We start from the raw sequence: 20550 nt of genomic DNA on the forward strand, positions 1-20550 counted from the left end.
ACGCGCGCGCAGCGGGGGCGGGGCGGCCGCCCCGGCAGCCCCGCCCCCCGGTACAAGAGCGGCCGCCCGCGCGGCCGCGGCAGTCAGCGGCGCTGCGGCGGGCGGGCGCAGGCGGGGCGCGCCGCGGCCGCGCGGGGACATGCGGAGCGGCGGCGACGCTGTCGCGGTGAGTGAGCGCCCCGCGCTCGCGGCGCCCCCCGCGCCGCTGCCTGGCCCGGCCCGGCCCGGCCCTGCCGCCGGCCGCGCACCTGAGCCGCGCGACGGGGCCCCGGCCGGGCGGGGAGGGCAGGGCCGGGCCGGGCCGGGCCCCTGCCGCAGAGCCGCGGTGCCGGCGCGGCCCACGCCAGCGGCGCGGAGGGAGGGGGGGGGGGGGAGGCGGCGGGGCCGGGGCGGGAGCGGGCCGCGGCCTGGGACGGGACGGGACGGGAGGAGCGCAGGGCGCGTTTTCTACCTTTCCTCCCCTCGGAGGCTGCGGAGCCGCAGGTGCCCGGCCCGCAGCTCGGCCCTTACCGGCGGGCAGCGCTCCTTCGCGGGCACCGGGCACCTGCCCGCCGCGACTGCCTCTCCCCTGCCGAGGTGCCGCCTCCCGGTGGGGCTCCCGGAGCAGCCGCCGTTCCGCAGCCGCCTCTCCCCGACGGCTGCTGCTGCCACGCGGTTTCTCTCCTCCTGGACTGACGCGGGATCGGCGTTTCCTTCACTCTGCTTCGAGCAGCTCTTTGCCGGCCTCTGAGTAAACAGACCGCACTGTGCTTTCAGCCTGTGCTGTGCACTCTAATTTAGGATGTCTTAATTTAGAATAAACATTTCTTTGCGACTTAACCCCCAGCACGGGCTCGTCTTTGATTCTCTAAAATAGCCAGTCTGTCATATTTAAATCTGGAGACATCACTGCACCCTTAAAATATTTACAGCGCAGCTCTTGAGCATTTTTGCTTTCTGTGAACGTGCTCTATGCTGATTAGGCAATGTGAGCCACGCATAGCAACCCCAAAACGTGAACGGTCTTGGTGTCCCTAGTGCACAGACTAAGGAGCCTTTGCACTATCGTTTAAGTGATAAACTATCATTTGTTACATTTGATCTACAGATAACTCTTGGCTTTTTATTTTATAACACACACACACACGATGCTAAAGGCTCTGGGGGCCAAGGTCTCTCTGATCAGTCTGGAGATACCCGAATCTTTGTCATACTGAAATGACAAGTGAACAGTGCATCTTAATGCTAAAAATCACTTCTCTGCCAGCTCCCAGCCTTCATGTACTAAAGTTTAAACCCTGGGAGTAGGAGGTTTTTTTTTTTCTTCTTCTTCTTCAAATGGATCAAAACATTCTGTTGGTAATGCTGAAAAAGTATCATACACTGTTACTTCTTTAGCTCCTGTGCCACTGGAATATTCCCAGACAGAAATCCGCATTTATAAGCTAGTAAAAATTTAAAAGAGGAAACTAGAGTGCTCTATTCATCCTTACTACTTTGTGCACAAACCTATTTTTCTTTCCTTAGCAATTTAGCTGTATTTATCTGACAAATATTAAAAGAAAAAAAGTACTCACCCACTGGAAGGGTTTCTGGTATGACTTTTGCAGAACTGGTTGCTACCTTTCTCAGGGCATATGTTGAGGAATTATTTGAGAGAAGGGTTGCACTTCTCTGTAGTGGAAAACAGAAAACTTGCTGTGATAAGTCTCACACTGTGGTTATGACCAAGTTAGCTGTAAGGGAATTTAAATTTCTTGAACATAAGCTGGCTATATTCACATCAAAATTTTCAGGAGGGTGAAGTACCATGCCTTAAACATGCATCTGAAATTTGACAAGCAGAGGCAAAGCAATTGTCTTGCTATTTAATTATTAGTTTTCTACCAGCGACTTACAGGTTCCTCCCAGGTGCTGTGTAGGGTCATGAAAATGGTAGCCTAGATTTTAACTGAGCTTAACTCTTTGGTGAACTGCAGCTCTTTCATTATATTCCAGAATACCTCTCATAATCTTGGTACATTATCTGCTTGCTGTTCAGTTGATTTGGCTCTTTAAGTCCTGCCAATCATCATTGGGAACGTATCTATAGAATTCACCTTATGTGCAACCTGTTATAATTTGAACACCTTTTTTTCCTGTCTGCACCAAATGATTATCTTAAATTTTCTGCAAAAGAGCAGTCCATTTCTGGTTGACAGTACATGTAGAAACAGATCTCTCAAAGCTGTAAGAGCATGCCTAGTACCCTACAGAATGATACCTATAATGGAAAAAAAAAATCTTCTGGGGTCTATATCTGAGCATGCTTTAGCTTGTGACTCTGAGAAATAGCGTACTGCACTGCAGAACTTTGGTGCTTAGTAAATAAGATCTGATTCCTTCTAAAACTAATAGATTTAAACTAACCTTCCCTTGAGATTCTTTTTGCTAGGTGTCAGTTATTCAACATTCATCTGGTTGCAAAGTCAAAGCACTTCAGGGATGTAATGACCATTACAGAATCAAGGGGGGAGGGGAGATATCTTGAGTTCCAGAAAGTATACTGAGATCATTTAGGTTTTTTAAAGTTCAGTTGGAAGTCTGAAATGCTTAAATTTGAAACAGGGTGGCTCTCTCCCTGGTACTTATATTAAACATAAAATCATCATAAAAAAAAAAAGAGGAAATTACATCACATTGTCAAATAAGGAACAGCTAGCTGGGGCGGATGACTTGTAGTGCAAAAATGTGCCCCTCCTCCTATGAATTGCTTCTCAGATTTGTTAAAGATATGTGCTGGCAAGGTGAGCAGAAACAGGTTGTGGATTTAAGGTAGCCACAGTTTCTCACAAAAGTGGTAGGTAGGTCTTGCTTTTAATTTTTTTTTCTTTAATTTCTTACAAGCAGTGTATAATCTGCTTTGTCAAGAGTGTTGACTTTATAAGACATGTCCAAAATTTGAGCAGGCATTCAAGAAAATCTTTACAGCTAAACTGCATATGTATCCATTAAGTGAAACATTCTAGGACATGCTTTGGTCTGTTGTGCATACCAGAGAGGTTTCCTATATTATGGAACTGATTTGCCTCAAATATTTCATAACGTCCAGGAAAAAGAAGGAGCAAAGCAGACTAACCAGATTCTCTGTGTGATGACAGTGAGCTAAAAGAGATGCAAGTGCTTCTTAGTTTCTAAATAGAGGATTACCGTTGCTGTAACACATGTATTTAGTGATAACTGTCAGCATGAAAACTGCATATTTGGGATGTTTCATATAACTCAATTTCACAATGTTCTTTTCACTTACAAGATATTTTGTGATATATTCAGGTCTGAAGGTACATTTGGCCATCTAAAAACCTTCCTTCAATCTCATTATCTCAGGTATTTAAATTTATATTTGTTAATGTAGGCAGGCATGAATGTTTAAAAATTCTCTCCTTTGCAAAGTTACCTTCCTTTACAGTAGATAGCATTGATAGCTTTCTAATGTACCCTCAAGCCTTTGAATTGCCTTGGCTCGTGTCTTTAAGCTTAATAACTGTAGTAATTACTAGGTACAGTCTTATTTTGTACTAACTCAGTTTCCTTTGAATAATACTGAAACTGTAACATCTTCAGGAAGGGCTGAAAGTGCTTCTAAGTGCCATAATCCATGCGTAACTAGGCCAGACAGGCAGAGTAACTGGGAAACCCATTGTGAGTAACAACTTCTGCAAATGAGTAGCAAAAAAGCGTGAGAGAGCCAAAACACTGCCTTATTGCATAGTGCCCATATTCTTTAGCAGATGCAGTTTGATTTTATTTATAAGTTTAGATCCTTAAATCTTTAAGGAGTCAGGTTTGGACCAACAGTTAAGATGGAAACTGTTGGGTTTACATTCTCATGACAGACTTAGGTCTATTGATTTTTTTTTTAACCAATTAGTAGAGAATAGCAGCATCTTGAAATACATAAGTATTGCTCAGCTTTAGTAAGACCACACTATATGAAATTCAGAGTTCATACTCCTCAATTACATATCCTTATGGCTCCCACTTATTCTTTTTAATGTTTGTTCAAAAAAGTATATGCATATTTTAAAATATAAACACTAACTCTCTGGACTCGTAACTGAAAAAGTAACTAGGTCAATTAGTGAAGGAGCATATGCAGTTATATAGCTACTTTACCTCTCTTCATGCTTTTAGCTTACAGCATGGAGGAGTTTCTTAACCCAGCCTGTTCGCAGCTCCCCACTGAAATATCAAGGCAAGTCACCTTCTGTGACTTCACAAAAGGATTATTGTTAGAAGCAAGCAAGTTTTATGACTGCAAAATTTGTCTTTATTTTTAGAAATAAAGAGTTGATTGAAACAAGTTAAAATTACCTTTTCCTAGAGTATGTAAATATTTAAGTCCATTTCAGAAGTCAAGCTTAGCATTCCAGAGGGATTTCAGAGAGACCATTGTGCAACTATCGCTCTGAAAGCTGGGACTTAGACAGCACTGAGGAGGCTGACACAATTACTAGCAGTGGTTTTGGCATGGGATCTGATGGAGGTTGGGCCTCTTAGCAAACCCTGCAAAGGTTGTATGTTATCACAGCAAGTGCATTACATGTGCTCTCAAACGACAGCAATGCCACCCCTCTTCCTGTCCCATTTCTTTTTATATCATAATCAATGTCTCTCTCCCTTATAGTCTTGTCAGATCTTGTATGCGGGTGAGGTGGAGTGCTATCATTTGCTGACTAATCGGTGTTCCATATCAGTGTTTTTCAACTTCCGACTTGCATATGACTCAAAAAATTCTGAAATAAAGTGCAGAACCCTTCATAGTCATTAAGCTCAAGTTCAGCAATTCAGTCTCCAACATTTCTTTTGCAGATTCATTGCTAATACTCTAGGGACATTCAGAGATCTGTGAGGCACAAACATTGCTGCTCTATATAGCATGAGCTGATGTGATTGGTGTTTTATTTGCAAATTGTTTTAACATGATCTGAACCCATTTTAGAATTGGTACTATACTTCCATTGTGCTGCTTAAGGCTTTTTGACAAATGGATTTCTCCAGTCTTCTGTTCCACATAGGAAATGGTTCTGCCTGCGCTTAAAGAACTGGAAGGAAAATTCTGCTGTAACTGAAATACTGAAGATTTTGAACTCATTTGCTAGTCAGAACTGTTACTGCTTCTTGCAGTTGGTATATTTATATTCAATTTTACTTTGAAAGTCTGTAATTGCCATTACTGTGAAGTGTCTGACTTTGATTGTGTGAAAATTACCTACCTTGGGCAAGTTTAAGATGTTTGTCTTAAAAGGTATAAATACTCTTTACTAAAATGAGAGGGCTGAAATCAACATGGTTAAGACTCTAATGCTGTACTGCAATAGAAAGAATGCTAGATTGGGTCTTGTTCACTTCTAGCAATGCTAATAACCTCCTCTCTAGAATTCTTGCATGGCCAGCTAAAAAAATCATCTGTTAACAAAAGTATGATCGCTCTTAATCATGGTTAAGAACATCTTCATACTCTTAAAGAGAATGTGATTAGGTCCTGTAAGTTATAGACATACATAGAGTCAGAAGCTATTTTGCAGATGTTATTTGTTTGGAAGATCAATACTGGACCAAATTCAACATTTAGAAAAGCATAGCGGAGAAGTTCTTGCTTAAACATTTGTTTATAAAAGGCAAATGTTGGTGTTAGATTTCAAATTAATTCTGGGACACTTGGTTCCAGTGCTGCTTGAAGCCTGCCCATCCCTCTTGTGTTGCAAATGGCTATAATGGCTCTTTCCTCTTAAAGGAGGAGGAAGATTAGACATATTCTGCATAGAAAAATTAGCCTATTCTTGAATAGCATAAGCCATTACATGTTTCTGTACCCCATTTTCAGGCAGTACCATACTGACAAGATATTTTCTTGATGTGTGTAGTGTACTGATGGAGTTCACCCCAAGTTGTTGGTTGACTTTTCTTTAGGTGTAATTTTTCTTCAGAAAGAAGAAATTTTGCATTAGAAACTGGTCATATTCTTGATTCTCAAGAAAGATACTAATTAAACTGTAGGGGGAAGGTGCTTGGTTTTTTTGTTTGTTTTTTAAACAGCCATATAACACCATATTGTACCTGCTGAATCGAGGGTATTTGTGTAAATAGTTGAAGCATAGACCCAGAGAACATCTTTGCTTAGTCTTGGACTTAATTTCTTCTGCCTTCAGCAGAATGTTGACTGCTTTTACATCGATTTTTCTGAAATGATGTATTCTGAATTGCCCAATAAAATCCTGAGAGTCAAGTTTTTCCTTAAACTGTGATTACTTGTTGAATTTAAAGCAATTGCCAGCATTTTCCTATTGTAAATGAGTGAGATAAATCATTGTTTGCACACTCAAAATAAATTTGAATAGAGCAGACAGTTTAAAAGTATTTCAAGATGCTAGATTTCTTATTTGCTTGAAGTAAATAGCTAGATGAAAACTCGGGAATGATTTCAAGTATCTTTATGCTTAAGCTTATTAATAATAGTGACTGCTTTATATGAAAGGAGTTTGGCAAGTGATTGCAATTCTGATTTAAGCAGTCAGTAATTTTGTTTATTGCAGCTGTTCTTTTGAGAAAAGGCCATTTTTTAGCACATTGAAGTTAGTACGTAAAAAAATGTGTTAGGCCATTATATCGGCTGCACTGCAAATTATAAACTCACTGGCAAAAAGAAACAGCTATAGATGGATTTGTCTACTGCAAAATTAAAGAGAGATTGCTCTGGCAAACTGAATTCGCCTGAATAACTGGCAGTTTATGCACAAGAATTGAAGTTGTCAGTGCACAATTCCTATATATCACTAGTTTTACAGAACGTATTTGTCTCATTTCTGTACAGCTTAACTCTGTAGAAGAACTTATCCAACTTGTATTTCAGTTTTATAATCAGAGACATAACAGATTTGTTAAAATTTTCCTATTGGCAGGTATTGGGACAGAAAGCCTTGTTGTAACTGAGTTATTTAATTCCTTCCTTGAACTGAAATTTTAGATGAGAGCATGTTTGCATTTCTGATATTTATGCTCTTGCTCTTTTCTGAAGGGAATGCAAGCTGCAGGAAGCCTGTCAAGACTGTGAATTTCTAAGGTTGGGAGACATCACCATAGAGCAGTACACAATGTCAACTGCAGGGGTTGCTGCACAAGAGATGGGAGTCCCATTAAAAACTGGATTTCTTCACACTAGCCAAGGCATGGGGAGTCTGAAAACCTGTTGGGGTAGCCACAGCGGATTTGAAAAGTAAGTGAGAGGTAAATTTATCTATTGCATTTTCAAGTGTGAGATGAGAGTTAAGAATACTTGTATCAGTAGTGATCTATGGTTCATTTACAGCAAAGGATTTTCTTCTCTTTCTGTTTTTTTTTTAGTACTTTCTTTAATGTGGACCCTATAGCTGTGGCATATAATTTGAATCCATCAGCAGAGCAACATTTACCGTCCAATGGTAAGTATAATGAAGATTTTAAAACATATCAATTTAAGTACTGTAATGGATGTCTGGGAAGAGAGAGTCCTCAAGTCTTCACTAAGACAGGAAGGGCTTTCTCATTTTGGATATAAGACTGCCCTCTGGTGACAGAATGCAAACATTTCAAGAAAAGACTACTTTTTTAAAAAAACATGCAAATTATTTCAAATGTGTGATCAAGAAAAGCTTTTCTTTGTATTTACACGTTTCTGAGTTGCTGTTATACTCCTGACAAAAAGCCCTTTAGGAAAATAGCACTTTTTTGGTCATAGTCCAGTGGGATCCATGTAACTGCAGCTCTGTTCTTTTGCTCATGCATGGGGTCTCAAACTACACCATTTAACTGAAGCACTGGCCTGAAATGATAACATAATCAGCTGCCCTCCTAACTAAGCACATGCCTATTGCAGATCTGTTCAGTCTTGCAGTTAAGTTTTCCTTCTGGAATCATTAAGCAGATATTACTTACTGTTGCATTAGAAGGAATTAGTTAAATATGTAGTGGCAAAGTCATGTGGTGGAATGTTACTTAGAAGTGTGTTCTAAGACTTTCTCACCTTTTTAGGGCACTCTTCAGACCATGCTTCCATGAGCGACCACAGCTTTGCTGAAGGTTGCATCCAGGTCCCATCTCAGAAATCCAGTCCAGCTCCTGTAAGTCCCAAAAATGAACAGCCAGTTTCAAGATACGAAGAGCATCTTGTTCCTGGCTTTAGTAAACTGTCATTAACTATGGGCTATGTTTCTGAAGAAACACCTCCTCACATGCCAATAAAAAATGGACCAATTCAATTTCTGTCTGCATCTTCCAATGACCGCAGCTCCAGGCCATTACCTCCACTGCCTATTTCTGAGGATCTTACTTCAGACGAGGTTGATAAAGAAGTGGAATTCCTGACCAGCTCAGACACTGACTTTTTGTTAGAAGATTATGAACTTCCTCCTTTTAAATCCAGTGCCCCGAGCAGGCGGAGCTTTAGGGGTTGTGGACAAATCAATTATGCATATTTTGATGCTCCAGCAGGACCAAAACCAGAAGGCACAAACCCTGCACAAAGTCTAAATGGATACATATCCGGTATTTATCCTCCTCCGCAGCAGCTGCATCGACGTTTGCGAAGGTCCCATTCAGGGCCTGCTGGATCGCTCAATAAACCAGTAGTGAGATTATCTGGACACCTAAACAGGTCATCTCCAAATTCTGATGAAGATAAACCAGAGATTCCACCAAGGATTCCCATACCTCCAAGGGCACTCAAACCAGATTACAGAAGGTGGTCAGCAGAAGTTGCTTCTAGTGCATACAGTGATGAAGACAGGCCTCCCAAAGTGCCTCCAAGGGAACCTTTGTCCCGCAGCAATTCCCGTACACCAAGTCCTAAAAGCCTGCCATCATACCTCAATGGGATTATGCCCCCCACCCAGAGTTTTGCACCTGATCCTAAATATGTCAGCAGCAAAGCTCTACAGAGACAAAATAGTGAAGGATCTGCCAACAGGATCCCCTGCATTCTTCCCATTATTGAAAATGGTAAGAAGGCCAGTTCAACACACTACTATCTGCTGCCTGAAAGGCCTCCATATCTGGACAAATATGAGAAATTCTTCAGAGAAGCAGAAGAAACTAGCTCTAATTCAGAGGTACAGTCCTGGTCTGGTGACTGCACAGCCACTTCAACCCCAACAAAACTGGACTCAAAAACTAGAATGGACATAGCTGGTCATCTGAAACGAAAACACATGTCTTACGTAGTTTCTCCATAGTCTCTGGGAGCACAACTCAGCACAGTTGTTCTGAATGGAGCAGAACTTTATCATGTTACAAAGTTCTTAAGGTTCTCAAATAATGAAGCAGGACCAGTTTGTCCTCTGAGAACTGGAAAGTGGATGGTAAAATCCTATTATGCTGCATATCTCTGATATGTTTCTTAAGACTGGTTTTCTTGTCTTGGTTGGTAAAGTTGAAAACCTACAGAGATTCCATAGAAATATATCAAGGGATAATAGTCACAGTTGGCCAGTTACATGCTACCCTAGATTAACATATTTGGTAGTCACATTATCAAAAAAAAAAATGAGAAAGAAAATCTAGCTTTGCTTATGAGTCACATATAAAACTGACAACAGAACAGATAATGCAGTACAGTTTTCATAGCAGGCATTTCCAGAACTTCTTATGCACAGTAACACTGCTGAAAACAAGACCGTTCTCTTTCATTAGGATATGCCAACCTGGTTAGAAGGTAACTGCAGAATCTAATATCCACTTTGAGACTTGGCAAGCATGCTGGAAAAGCATTTAGACTGATGAGTCTATTTGACAGCTTAATTGGACACTAGTAGAATTTTTTTAGTGAAGTAGCTTGGAACAGAGTTAGGCTTTGTGGATTCTTTCAATTGTTAGAGACACTTGGCTCAATTTCTCCATTTCTCCTAGGAGAGACTTGGACCAGCTACTGCTAAGCCTCTGCTACTCTTCCTGATGGGTCCTAGAAAGGGATGAATGTGTCCTAAAAGTGGCAGAAGATATGAGCAGCTATACAGATGCTAATAAATAGGCAGAAACAACTATATGCTCATCTAGAGTTTGAAATTCTGATTGTATTAAAAAACAGAAGCACAACACAAGCTGGTCTTGTGTTTTGGTTTCTATTCAGTATTTTAGGGGAGGAGGAGGGTATGAAAAAACATGATTCCATTTATGAACAGTGTCAGTCCCATCTCTCTCTGCTTCAGATGCTGCTTCTTTCTGTTTAATTTTTTCCTCATTCTGCCTCGGTGATCCATTAAAATTCATTGAGGTGCCAGATTTGTGCATTAGGAGTATCTCATGCTCGTTTTGATTACATTTATCCTCTTACAGATAAGCACAAGAGAAAGGGTGCTCATTAACGGAGGTACAAAAGTTAAATGTGTTCCTCCTAACAAACATAAACAAGCTGTTTACAGTTTAAACTGCTGAATGAGATGTTTGAGCTATTTTAAAGCTTATTTTTTATTTGTTTTAGTACAAACTAAATGAAGGTGAAATACATGCTATAGAAATGCACTGATTTCTGCATCATGTACAGTATTGATTAAAAACAATTCACTTTGTATTTTGAATATTGTCATGTCTTGAGTTTAATAAAATTAAAATATACTATTTATGATACATTTTGTTTTTTGCTTTATTGGATAGTGTATACAATTGTGTATGTGCATTTACTGGGAAATTTAAAGTGAAAAATGTTAAATGTGAAACAAATGTTGAATTCAGTTTCCGTTTAATTAAAATTAAGATTTCTGTGGACGTGTTTGATCATTCATATTGCACAGATCTAATTTTATATTCCTCCTTACTAAAGTATCTAGTAGTTTGGTGTGTATAGTTTTGTGTTGGCAATAAAGTGTCCTATAAGCTTGAGTTATGTGGCCCATCAAGAATAATAAACTTTGTTATTTCTGGAGTCACCCATAGCATGTTAGGTACTATCTTGCAGACAACAATGGGCAATAATGTTCCTGACTTCAATTTCTCATCTGTTAAAGACAAACTGGACAAGAAAGGTGGCAGAAGGGGGAATCGCTCATATTCTGAAGATGAAAAAAGCTTGAGCATAACATTGTATTTTTCTTCCTTTTGCTTAACAGGAAAAAAATCGTCCTTACTCTTCACAAAGTAAATATTTAAACTGTAAGATGTCAGCCATGGATACAGTTACCAAAGATATGAAGCATCACACAGTTTTGATCTTTTAGCTGTGTATTCAGGTGAACACTTGCCTTCATGTAGTTTTTCAGTAATGCCTAATTTAGCTTTTATAGTTGAGGAGACTGCTAAGCTTTATTATGCAGAATATTTTTAAAAGCTTCCTGCTGTGCCACAGCACTGTTAAGAACCCAAAGATTGGCCTCCAAAGCATAAACAAGTAATCTAATCCTGTGCAGGGCTGTTGACTCTAATACTCATCCTACTGAAAGTCATTTCCCCCTGTCCCGAATTATTCTTAGGTACAAAATGAAGTTATTTGCAACCTTCCTACTAAATCAGAGCAATTTTAACCCTGTCCCCAAAATAACATGCCTTCTCAGTTATGCAGTCACTGCTGCAACAAACAGATCAATGCTACTAAACTGCAGCTAGTTCCTTGTTCAGCATCAGACAGAGCACCGACTCAATAGTTGTAATTTCACTAGAACTCTGCCTAAAACTAATTGCCCTGCAAATCTCCCTCTGCTTTTGTCTCTGGGTCCCACTTCATTCCTAATGCTTTAAAACACCATTTTAACCTGGATTCTTCTGCTTTAATTTACTGCTCTTTCCCTCTGCTTGGAAGTCCTTGAATTCCCAAAGGCCTCAAGCATTTACTCAAATTAGTAGCAAAGTCACTGTAACATGGAGGGAAGAAGCAAGCAACCCTATGGAGTTATCACATAGTAACAGTCTCCCCTGCTTTCAGTTGCATTGTCTGTTTCTGCTGAAGATGTTCAGGGGAGAGCCACGCTCTTCCCAAGCTAAGCGGCTAGCATACACGCTGAGAAATGAACCCCCCTCTTTACCGGGAGGCCAGCCTAAGCATTCTGTGTTACTGGATGCATAAGGCATTGTATGTGGGTGAAGTAAAGCTGCACATTGGAGCTTTCTCACTTGCTGTCAGGTCTCATTCACTGGTCTCTTTGTCAGTACAGTGAAAAGGTGAATTTTCATAACTTCACACTGACTAGATGCTATGTGCTAGAATTTGCACAGTGCAAGCCAAAGAGATTTCTGAAATGACTGAACAAGTCTTTGTGATGCATATTTGTTATAAGCACTGAAAAGCTTAAAAACATTATAAAATATGTGCTTTTGAATTGTCTTATAAAGGCTTTTCTGAAATTTCAAGTAGTGCAAGACTTTTAACCATTTTTTTTTTTAAAGAAAATCAGAATTGCATGCTCCTTCCCTTTGAGTATTGACATTTGTCTACTCAGTCCTGAATAAAAAACTTCTGTGGCTATGCCATCTTTCTTGGTTTGTGTCAGCTGAATCACAGCACAGAATTAAGTCTCATCAAGAAGTCAAATAATGTATTTATAAGTTTAGTGCAACTATAAGTAAGTGAGGTAAACCAGACTGAACCTGAATTCAGAGAATAAGGGGTTGAATTGCTGGGTTGCAAGCAAGAAATTCAGCTGGATCAGAGAGCTCACATGCCTCTTCAGTATGAGGAGAGATAGCTGTAGGCAGCAGTTCTATGCTATTCAAGTTAGCCATCTGCCCTTTAAAAAAACCCAAGTAACAAGGTTTCCCTGAGGACCTGTTCCACAGTTCACTGGTTTTCACTTGATGACATGGAAGGAAGGGGGGGGGACAGTCACTGGCAAAGGAAAGTGGAAGCCTTTCCTGTATATTCCCAGGCAATATGCGATTCCTATGCTTTGGGGGACAAAGTTTGGGTGACGCAAAAGCTGTCTTCAGTTTTTTTCAAGTGAGTAATTAGGCTCTAGAGCTGTGGGGGCAGCTTTGCAAATTCTGGCCAGAAGACATTTCTCTGCTCATCCCCTGACACATGATAAGACTTGTCAGGACACAACACGCTTTTGCAACAGTCTGATCACATGTTTGACTATTTAGCGCTTGGGCTCACCTGGGCAGGGCCTGAGAGCTGCCTCTCAGGAAGAGCCCCCTGCCAGATAGATTTGACTGGAATAATCAGACTTCAAAGGAGTTCTGACTTCATATCCTGAAGTCTGAAGAGTCAAGAAATTTGGGTTAAAACAGGGAAGAAAGATGTACATCAAAGGGAAAGAAAAGCTTCCCACAGCTTCCAAATTTGAGAACTGGGCTGTACAGACTGCTCATCTACCTAGCATCCTCTCTCTCTTGCCTCCGCAAAGCTGCCGTGGCCACCTATGCAAGCTAGAGAGCCTGTGCGTCCCAGGAGGCAGCTCTGCCAGGGCAAAGGAGGTTGCACTGCAATGAACACTGGAGGGTGGGTCCAGAGCAGCCTTATGCTGAGGCCATGCTCACTGAGCAGTCCCTCTGTGAGACCAGGCTGGCAGCAAAGTTTGGGGGGGGAGAAGCACCTCTCTCCTCCTAGCCTGAAAACCAGTAATACCACACACAGAAGCTCCCTCACAGAAACCAGTGATGGCAAGAAGCTCCTATCATACATGCACAGTGAAAGGGTCAGTGTTGTCCAGCACTACTTTTCTGATTAGATGTTGCGGACACATCCCACTGCTTTGTAGGTTTCAGGCCAACAAATCAACTGAGAGGAGCTGAGTCTGGCTGATAACTCAGGGATAGGATGCTTTCCTCAGCATGCCTGTTCCTGAAAGGGAGAGGCTGTGTTGGTACCTGGTGACTTGAAAGAAAAACCCCTCTCATCAAATTTCTTCACTATCTTAATCTGCTCAAACAGATTTCAACCGGGAATCTTATCCAGGGAATAACACACAGCTGTATTGGGAGGACATTTTAAAACTCATGATCATCAGTTTCTCTTGCATCATAAAGCAAAATCAAAACAGAAAGTAAACCTGATTTAGGGACATGCTGATTGACAACTTAATTAAATGCCACAATAGTTTAAAATTACTGATCCTTTGTGTTGCTGTTGCTACTAGTTTCCCCTTCATTCCCACACTGCAATAGGCACAATTCCTACTGTACTGAAACTACAGAAGAGCTCTCACTGAGACTGCATTTCCTTCTACAGCAGCCTTGGTTCTGTTTTCATACAGTCTGTATGAAGCAGCAGGTTTGAAAAGACAAAGGAAAGCATCAGTCTAGTCCAGGACAGAGACATCAACTTTGCAAGGGCAGTTATAGTAGGGAGTAGTTGCAGATGCCGTCCAAACTAAGACAGTCCTGTCAGGAATTCAGGGTTAAGATAATGACCAAATCAGTCATGGTGGAATTCCCACCCTTCAAAATCACAGTTACAAACTGTGACCTCTACAACCACTTTTAATAGTATTACAAGCTGTATCTGTTAAACATACTCCCTGGATTACTCTCAAGAAGAAAATTTGAGATAGAAGTAACAAGAGGTATCATTCTATCTGTGTGCAGGGTCTTTGCAGTTAAGTAATCCATTAATTTTGTGCTGTGTGTTCCCGTGGAAAATTTTCTTTTAATAGATCAATGTCTTCATTTCCTGATACATTAATATAATCTTGAAAAACAAGTTAAGACAGAAAACATATGTTAAGTAAGTTTTCTGTTTCTCATAGATCCTTGGCACTGAAATATAGCACATGAAGTTTAATTATACTTATTAATATTTGTTAAATACAACTGCAGAGATTTCTGGCTGCTGAGTTTGTGATTAGCCTTTGTATAAACTGAAAGACATGTTACCCCCACCCATCCTGCATTGTAATTCAGGCCTTGCATAATCCCCGCCCAGATGCCTATTTTCATCCACACAGCTCATTATTTTTTCTGAATCACATATGGAAGCCACACCTGTGATTGCTCATAGACTGTTGCTATATTATTTATATATTGGTGTGCACCTTGATCCCAGCTGTAGTTAATTTTGGAAAACATGTTAGGCATTCCAAATTTTAAGTGTCATGCCACTCAAACATGGGAGCCATTAATTCTATTCATTTCCCTACAAAGTGATTCAGAGGAAGAAAAGCTTCTCTGTTTAAAATCTGCAGCTTCTTGCTGAAGATTAAGGCTGTCACCCACAAATTGTTAGCATGTTAGAGCCACTTGCTAAAGCCAACTGTTAGCCATGTTAAAGGAAGAACAGTGTTAAGCATCATTCTTTTCTGGATACATCAGGCAAAAAATCCTCAAAGCAGGTATTGAATATACTGCCATGAAATGCAAGGGCGGGGGGGAAATCAAGATCCTCCCGCTCCCCCCCACTGCTGGTCCCCCAAACCATTTGAGGGTGCTAACCGTTGTACACCAAGCCATCATGATAAAACACCTAGAAGGCCCCCATGCACAAAGACTCTGGATCAGGCATGGGGTCATCAGGCCCTAAGAACGATGTCTGGTCCACCAATCCACTCAGGTGACAGAGAAGTAAGTTCCTGTTACATAAAGTATTTATTTTATCTTTGTTAATGTTTTTATGCTCACAGCAACCTCAAGGGCTAGTTCAGGACTACTGAATGCCCTTCTGGGAGGCAATGGGAACGTACAGCCAATCCTACACACCCAGCAGCCTTTAGGCATAAAACTCACAGGGAAATTATCAGCTTCAGAGAAGTCCACACTGAGGACTGCTTCAGTCTGTGCCACGCGAGTCCAACTGCTGCATGGCAAGGTGCAAGGAAGACACTAGTGAACAGTGAGTGGACCCTTGTGACATTATTCATTGCCTTGCAATTCTTCCAATGGCAGTTGTGCAAGTTCCAGAAGAAACCCAAGACTCCAACCATATTAGGTTGCACTTGGTGGCTTCATTTGTCATCTATCATGGTGACAAGTTATTCAAGAAAAGGTTTCCTGCATCCTGGTTGCACACCCCTGCACTTAGAGCTTAAGCAATTTGAACTGGCATCGTGCTATTATGATGCAGAATCTGCATAACTCTGGTGCGCTCAAAGGCACGTGGCAATGCAGAGGCCTCTAACAACTCAGGGTGGAGGTGAGACTACAAGTGCACACCCTGATGGATTCTGTTGCTCATGAGATTAAAATAACTTGAACTGCTTTTGTTGGGAAAGAAAAAAAAAGTCTTTTTGCAGAGTATCTTACCATGCTGAAAAGACAATGAATTGGAATGGTCATTCTATCAAGAGTCACGGGGGCGGGCAGCCAGCCCTGTCTGAGACGGGCTCTTAAGGTAATGAAGTGACTGCCAGGTGAGCTCCTGCCTTATACAGAGGCTGAAGGAGGGCTGGCATAAGGCTCTAAAGATGAAAGGCTAGCCTGAAGTGTGGTGGGGAAGAACTGTTTAGCTCCTAGCTTCATGTTAAATGGTTTAATACTAGTGTTTTGTTAAAAAACAACAATTTAAAAACATAGGTGCTTTCAGATGTGAGGAGAAAGTGTTAGGCCACTTCCTTCTATAGGTTTTATCAGTCATGCAATGCCCTGCACCGGATGGACTCCACAACAGTATTGTTAGAGCACATTACACATCCTTGGGAATAGCCAAGGACCCCATCACTTCTTGAGCAAGGTTTTGACTGGAGGACCAGAATACCTTTGTACTGAGACATGCAGTAGTCCAATTCTAACTTGAGACAGTACAACAAGGAATAGTGGTGCACAGAAACTAGCTCAAGCTTGCTCAGCTCTTCAGTCTGCTAGTAACTGAAGAGGGCATTTCAGGGTGCTCTGGACATGCTGCCTCTCCCAGGCCACACTTCTGTCATCTGAGCTTATTCAGACCAACTTGATCAAAGGCAGGCTCCATGACAAGACAGCATGCTATTACATGCCCTGGAGCAGCACAATGAGTAAGGCTGCTGTTTTCCAGGGAGTTCAGTTTGCAGTTTAACGCCAGAGCTTTACATGTGGACACTGCCATCCATCCTAAATACAGAACCCTGGCATTCTTAGGCAACACAGTGGGATACAGAGGGTCTTGCTGGCTACAGCACTGGAAAATTCAAAGCAGCTGATATTCCCTCCAGATATGCTCTGGGCAAAGGTAATCCGCAAGCGGCCAAGACCTTTCCACCAAAAGCCAGACAGAGGCCAAAGCCGGCCTATTCCTTTCACAGGCGTTTTTAAAGGGAAGCTCCTGTTCTGTCAGGCGGACACGTGTTCTCGCTGCGATAGAAGCCGGGGGCGGCAGCGGAGGCTGCGGGCCCCACCGCGCCCCGCACGGAGGCGCCCTAGCGCTGCCGCCGCGCCGCGCCGCGCGCTGGCTTCCCCCTCGCTGCAGTAATGGGAAGCAACATTGTTACAGGGCGCTAACGTGCCGGGATATGTCACCCTCAGGGCTCGGCAGTAACTCTTCCCTGTTTTATTGTTTTAAGGGTTTTAACGTTCTGTAGCTCCCGGGGGGGCGGGGAGGGGAAGACAGTTCCCATTGGCCCTCTACAGTCTGTGACATACTGGTTCCCATCCTCTGTCCCTGGACACCTCTTAGTTCAGTTCCAAGGGATTTTTTTTTTTTTGAAAGCTGACAGCAAAACGCATATCGTGCCTGGCAAGCTCATACAGGGTCATAGAGCTGCATTATTCTTTGCATTTCCTGCTCGCTGAGCATCCACGTTTTCTAGTCTTATTCTCACTGAGATCTCCAAAGTCAGCTACTTCACTCTTTCTTGATCGTTCTTACTGAAGTGTTTACAAACCCCCTAGACTTCAGTATTACCCTCCTGCCAACTTAAAACCATTCTTTGATTTTTATGCTTTGCTGCAGTGAGGTTTCTCTGACATAGCACCTCACTGATTAATCTGAATTATGTCTTCACTGACACTACTGCTAAGACTCACCCCAAAACTCCACTGGGAAAAGAGGACCAGCTCTCTGTAGCACAAGCCTCCCTTCCCCTTCTACACAACAAAAAGGACATTCCTACACATTCCTTTGTACTACACATTGGAAAGGAACTGATCAACATGTCAGATGGCAACGCGAAGCTAGCACAAATAAATACATCCTATGCTGCCAGCTCTCTTGGAGACAGCAATTCCCCACTCAACAGCACATTTACTGTTAAATATGTGGCTCTCAGTGGTCAGGCTCATCACTGCTCAAGGCAGCTTGCCTCCCATCTGCCAATCGCTATCTCACCTAGCTGGTGACTTCAGTGTGAGAGGGCTTTTTCCAATTTATATAACTAATACAGCAGAAAGTGGGAGTCAGAGCATATATGAGGAAGTGAGCAATGATTTCTTGAGAGCTTGTTATAACTTTGAAATGTTTCGATGTACAAAAGTAAGCAACTCCTACAGTTAATAGCACTTAAATGCAACATGGGCAATTTTAAAAATGGTTTTGGAGCTACCTAGAGGTCAGTTTCTCAGAATAATTCATTGAGATTTAACAGCATGGGGAAACTGAACAGGCAGTTTAAAAGCCATAACAGAGAAAAAAAAAAAAAAACCACACACACACACACACACATAAAACCAGAAGCACATCTCTTAGGGGTACAGCGATTCAGAAATTCCTAAGCTCTGGAAGAAAAATACTCTATAAACAGTCATTAGGAATTGAAGTCCTTCTGACTGAACTACAGAGCAGAAAACACCCTTGTTACCAGACTTAGGGTCAACAAATAACTCCACATTGCGCAACATGAAATCCTGTATTCTCACAGCACAAGCACAGCAGTACTGTTGGCAGGGAACAACTGCAGCAGGGCACTCTGCAAGCACAGACAAAGCAGGAACAGAAAGCAGCAGCAATGCAAGCCAGGCCAGCGTCCTCACCGACAAGGGGCACAGCCCCACCGTACCTGGGCAAGTAGAGCGCAGGGGGTCCCACGCAGATAACGGCTTCAGCCAGCAGTCTGGTGATCACCCAGCAACTCTGAAGCGATGAGGCAGGTCTGAAGTCAAACCAGGAAGACTCAACAGCACAGCAGGCCTACTAGGGGCCAGGGCTGGGCCCAGGCCCCAGCTTAAATGGAGCTCCAGGTCTGTGGGCGGAGGGTGCTGAGGGGGCCCAGGTGAGGCTGTTTAGGGCCATGAAAGGCACTCAGCACACTTAGGGCCCTACCACTCTACAACCTTGCAGATAATAGTTTCAAAGCTGTTCAAAGGCATGATAGTCACTAGCCAAGGAAATTTTCATTTTAGGAATGGGCAGCAAATTTAGGCCAGTACTTTGGGTGCCCTGAAGTAAAGGGTAGTCTGTCCCAGACGCACCGAACTGTAATGAGGACGCTTTCTAAAAACTCTAGGCAGAAACTTGAAAATTTGCTCCGGATATTCCTGGTAACTAATTGCTGACCCCAGAAATACAGAAGATGGATTGATTTGGGCAACTATCAGTGGGAAACTTCATTGATGCTTTAAACTGGAATTATTTCTCCTTCCAGTAAGTCTTGAACATCAAATAAAAATGGAAAACTAAGGAAAATTCAATCTGATGTAATATTGCAAGGATTAAGTGACTAAATTACACTTTAAATTTATACTCTGCTGAAAAATAAAGATCTGTGGCTATCTGGGGCTATAATCAATTTCAAACTATATAGTTAATAGTGGAAGAAATCCTCTGCTCTCCTCTGTTCAGCAGACAGTTGACAACATTTTCATTGCAGAAGCATCTACAAAAAAATGCATGTTTCCTCCAGGGTTTGGTTTCAAGACATTCCTTTGATTCAGAACAGCAGCTCTGCAAGATTACAAGGAACACTGAGAATCCCAAGGCAAATCCTGCCATAACCACTGATGATGAGAGAAGGGCTGCAGGCTTTAGAGTTGTTGCTGAACTGAGTATGTACTTGGACCGCAGGCAAGTTCTGGCTATAGCTCAGAGTTGTTGCCAGTGCACCAGAGAAGCCTGCCACCGTTCTTGGTATAACTATGAAACAATTATTTATACATCTGCAAGGTGAGTAGCTTTTAAAGATGTAACAGCAGCTCCACAGAGTAATGCTTCATGGAAAGCTGTAAAACAGCATCTGCAGTCAGTTCTGTGAGGAATCTAGTTTATCAAATTATGCTGCATAGGATTTTGCACCTTTTTTTTTTTTGCATGTCATTTTATTCTGCTGCACATACAGTCATCCACATAGTCCACAGTCTTCTGAACTTTAATGCTAAAGTTTGTCAAGAGGTGTTTCATCCTTTCAAGTTGAAGCCTGTTCTGTGTGCAGAGGGGAGTGATTGAAATGCTGAGAACCTCTGAACCCAATAGGATGTCACTGTATCTAATCTGTATGTTATTGAGAGTTTCTTGTAATGTTTTTTTCTATGTACCCACCCTTATTAAAAGAAGTTCTTGTTTCCATCTCCTCCTCACTTTCTTCCCAGTTTTGTGTTTTAATATTTCAGATGATTCAGGAGGAAATTGAGTGTTTTTGGTTTTCTAGCTTCTTGAAAAAAATAGAAAGAGGGAAACTTTTCCCTGGAGAACAACAACTTCTTTGAGTATAGACACGCTTCATTTGGCTAGCATGCTGCTGGATGGAACTGGAACAATAGTACTGCTGGCTTCAGGACTACAAGCAATTGCTATTC

At 41.9% G+C, this 20550-nt stretch overlaps 2 protein-coding genes across 4 annotated transcripts in view; one reads left to right on the top strand and one right to left on the bottom strand.

The window, feature by feature from the left end:
• The window catches only part of SLC45A1 (solute carrier family 45 member 1), a 90670-nt gene extending 89033 nt beyond the window's left edge, over positions 1-1637 (bottom strand). Inside the window, exon 1 of the mRNA XM_064525312.1 lies at positions 1557-1637. The gene's annotated coding sequence lies outside the window, so the exon portion shown is untranslated. The remainder of the gene's footprint in view (positions 1-1556) is intronic.
• ERRFI1 (ERBB receptor feedback inhibitor 1) lies at positions 77-10755 on the top strand. 3 transcript variants are annotated; one of them, XM_064525325.1, is made up of 4 exons: positions 77-166; positions 7037-7234; positions 7363-7439; positions 8029-10755. In XM_064525325.1, the coding sequence occupies exons 2-4, from the start codon at positions 7113-7115 to the stop codon at positions 9225-9227; spliced, it is 1398 nt and encodes a 465-aa protein (XP_064381395.1). In that variant the 5' UTR covers positions 77-166; positions 7037-7112; the 3' UTR covers positions 9228-10755. The 3 variants fall into 3 exon arrangements, with proteins under 3 accessions (XP_064381395.1, XP_025965715.1, XP_025965717.1); XM_026109930.2 differs by lacking the exon at positions 77-166 and adding an exon at positions 1725-3345; XM_026109932.2 differs by lacking the exon at positions 77-166 and having other exon boundaries at positions 7198-7245.
• Positions 10756-20550: the final 9795 nt, after the last annotated feature.

This window comes from Dromaius novaehollandiae, chromosome 24 (assembly GCF_036370855.1).
Source record: "Dromaius novaehollandiae isolate bDroNov1 chromosome 24, bDroNov1.hap1, whole genome shotgun sequence".
NCBI lineage: Eukaryota > Metazoa > Chordata > Aves > Casuariiformes > Dromaiidae > Dromaius > Dromaius novaehollandiae.